General features: G+C 34.6%; 1 protein-coding gene across 1 annotated transcript; it reads right to left on the bottom strand.

Moving 5' to 3' along the window:
- Nucleotides 1–1,258: 1,258 nt before the first annotated feature.
- LOC106776295 lies at nt 1,259–3,366 on the bottom strand. The gene has a single exon (XM_014663704.2). It carries the CDS (start codon nt 3,302–3,304, stop codon nt 1,493–1,495), a length of 1,812 nt encoding a protein of 603 aa, XP_014519190.1. The 5' UTR covers nt 3,305–3,366; the 3' UTR covers nt 1,259–1,492.
- Between the last annotated feature and the right edge of the window lie 392 nt (nt 3,367–3,758).

The following is a 3,758-nucleotide window of genomic DNA, read 5'->3' as shown; positions in this document are numbered from 1 at the left end:
ATTCTTAAAAGTTTTAAAAATTAATTAACTATAGTTAAATTATTTTACTCATTAAGATCAAGATTCTTATAGATCACTCAAATTTTAAAATTTCATACTTTGACCATTTTATATCATTTTTAATTAGAGATTCAAATTCGTGAATCAATCCTTTCATTCTAGATTTGAAATATAGTTTTTTAAATGGATTAAATGGATTTGAGGCAGATTGAAAATGAGTTTACTTGTAATTCATCAATAATAATCATTTATTATTCTTTTATCATTTTTTTCATAAGTTTTTTATTATAATTATTTACTATTTTTATTTATATACGTTGACATTTGATCTTTCTCTTCTTGAGAGAGATCCCCCAACAGTTATTGCTTGTCATCTATCCATAATTTGTTTCTCTTTTGGAAACCAACCCTTTGACTATACTTCTCATTGAGTAACATTATTTTGCATTATGTTATTTAGTTTCTTTAACATTTCATACTCTTCTATTCTTTGCGTAGCTTCTAACACATTACCAACTCTGACCAAATACACTTCATTTCATTTGGTTCTGTAGAAGAAACATAAACTTACGGATGATGATATTTAGACAACATTTTTTTGACAATATTTGAACATTGATTATGTGTCAATATGTGATTGGTAAAAAATTACTCTACATTAATGTTTATGATTATTATTATTGATTGTGGAGTAATATTTTACCAATCACATATTGACACATAATCAATGTTCAAATATTGTCAACAAAATGTTGTCTAAATATCATTATCCTAAACTTAATATATTGGCAATGGGTGTTACTGGTCAATTCACTACACCATACTTGATCAGAAAAACAAGCAGATTTCTATTTTCTCTATACTTGTAACCACAGCAACTTGTATAGTAGTTTTTAACAAAAGTAGGTGTGAAGCATCTGATTCCTTAATCTAGTAAAATAATTGAACTTCAGGTTTTCTTATTGTTTCTTTTGGTATTGTCGAACTTAGATTGTCTGCTGAGTTTTGATATTGATGTTATTCTCTTACTCTATCTTCAAAATACACTAATGAACATTGATTTTAATGTTTTAAAATACTCGATGTTATCCATGTGTTGTACTTTTAAAACAATGTTATCAGGATAGTCTATAATCCTTCTCAGGTATCTTAGATATGGACCAAAAGAACTTGTTATTAGAGCAAAGGCAGTATTTGATTCAAGAATACTAAATATGTAAGCATGGAAGAGCTATTCAAGCAGAAACTTTCTAGATTATGAAAACTAGCACAGAAAACTAACCATTTTGGATTAAACTGAGGAAGAGAATCATAATTTGATTATTGCATAATACATATTTGTTGTGAAAAAAGAGTAAAACAGACAAATCTTGGTTGCAAATAACTGACACAGCAGCACAGAACAAATCCTTGCAGTTGTAGCTTTAAAGGCAAACTTTGTGTAGGACCAAGCAAGGGAGAGTAACTTTCTCTGTTCTTAACAGAAAGCACACTACATAACAGGCAACTTTTTGATAGAATTAGAACCAAGATGAGGATGACTTCTTCTGTTACATGGATGACTGACTCTGTCATAGAGAATAGTGTAATTTGAGCTGCCAACTTTCCTAGAATAACAATGTCCATGATCACTTGCATAACTGTAATCTTCTTGTGTTTCACCCAATCCACTAACAACCAAATTCCTTTTGATGACCATAGTACCCTGACCATCCTGCACATTTTTGACAGAGCTCTTTGAAAATCCAAAAGCCGAGCTCCTTGACTTGTCCACATTAAATCCTAATGTAACATTTGAAACGGATAAAGAAGTATCATTGTCCTGATCCACCCCATAGGAGCTCAAGTATAGAGAAAATCTTCTATGTGTGTCCTTAACAAAGGGTGATGGCAGATTAGCATGAACACTGTCATTGGAAATAATCAGTTGACTCACAGTTTGCATATTCCCATCATTAGCCATCACCATTGAATTGTTGTAAACAAAATCTTGAGCAAAACTGATAGAAACATTCCCATAGGAGGATCTTATCCAACCAGTACACAAAATGGACCTCCTTGCACTAGTCCAAAATATTCCATTCAAACCTTCAAAGTCAGTGACAAGAGACAAAGCCAAAGGCTTGTCAACAATATCCAAAACTCCTCCTTCTGTCCTACTGCTCTTCCCATCCAACCAAATGTGCAGATTTGCGTCCACAAACCAAACATTCAAAGCGTTCGTCACGGTGAACCCCACCGAATGACTCTTCCCATCCAACAAGGTTCCCAAAAGTGGCGTGATCTCAATATCATAGGAGGGAAGATCAAATGAGCCAATTCCAGTAATAGGCCTCCACAAGAGGGGGTTAACCCCTCCAGTGTAGATCACAGTAAAAGGCCAAACTGCACCCACGACCTTCCCATCAAGAGAAACCACAACCTCCCTAAAAGGGCCACCCCCAGGCACATCACTGAGGTTGTTGGCATTGAGATATTCGTCAGGAGGGTTAGTGTACCAAAACTCATCCCTCTCATGAAACGAAACATACACCTCCAACACAGCCCTATAGGCATTCTGGGGCACCCTAAACTCCTTGAAACCCCCATCAGTGGAATTGTCAATAACAAACCACAACCCATCATTCAGTGGGAGGTTCCTCGAAATGGGCAGAACCAAATCAGCAGGGACACCACCCCCAAAGGCCAAAGCTCCAACCTTTGAACCAGACCCATCACCAAAACTCTTTTTCACAGAAGGGTAAAAATGAATAGCGACATCAACATGGTAAACCCCAGTGTAGGTTTTATCCACCACGTTACCCAGAAACACAGCGAAAGTTTGGTTTTGGGGACTTAACAACAAAGAATGGTACCTTGTGATGTCCTTCTGGACACTCCAAACAATGCCGGTGGCTCTTGGCTCTGCAGTGCAGCTTCTCAGAAGCTCAACCCCACCAAGCCACACACCGAAAATGCGATCAAATTGTCTTCCTTTGCAAGTGGCCTTCCACTCAAGCACGATTTTGGAGAAAGTTTTGAAGGGGCAGTGCGAGGGTGGGGTGTAGTTGGCGAGAACTGGTGGTTGGCCATAGGTGTAGCCAAAGTCGTGGTGGAGAATGTGGTGAGAGAAAGGTTTTGTTTTGGGGAGTTCAATGGGTCTTGTGACTTCAAAGTACTCCGTTGGTGGTGGAGGGTCGTCAGAAGATCTGAGTTCAGAGGGAAAATCAATGGCATGTTGTTTGATTTTGTAGAGATTAGATGCAGAAATGGAGAGGAAATGGGAGAAGAACAGGAAGATGAAGAGAAAGAAATAGTTGTCCATCTGGGCTGTAGGAAGTGATAATTGCTGCGATGATTTTGCCTTGAGAGTCAGTTCCCTACGTATAAAACAAAACAAAAAAGGTACTATACTTTTTGGCATTTTAGGAGAAAAATATGTATATTGTTAATTTGAACCAGCTGGATTAAAATATTTAATGAATTAAAAATTAATTTCTTGAACCAAAATTTTTTGTTTTATCAAGTTATACTAAACTGAATTATACGTACTAATTATAATATAAATTAAACTTAATTACTAATTATACTAATTTTTTTAAACTGAATTATATTATTTTAAATTGAATTATACTAGTTTTTAAACTTAATAATATATGATTTTTTAATTAAAATTTTTTTTACTATTTATTTTATTTTACTCTAATAAATTAATTTTTTAATTATTTAATATTATTATTTTTTCTTTTATTTATATATTTTTTATTATTATATGTGTA

This window comes from Vigna radiata, chromosome 2 (genome assembly GCF_000741045.1).
Source record: "Vigna radiata var. radiata cultivar VC1973A chromosome 2, Vradiata_ver6, whole genome shotgun sequence".
Taxonomy (NCBI): Eukaryota; Viridiplantae; Streptophyta; class Magnoliopsida; order Fabales; family Fabaceae; genus Vigna; species Vigna radiata.
The sequence above is the reverse complement of the archived record's forward strand: the minus strand, read 5'-3'. Positions and strand labels throughout refer to the sequence as shown.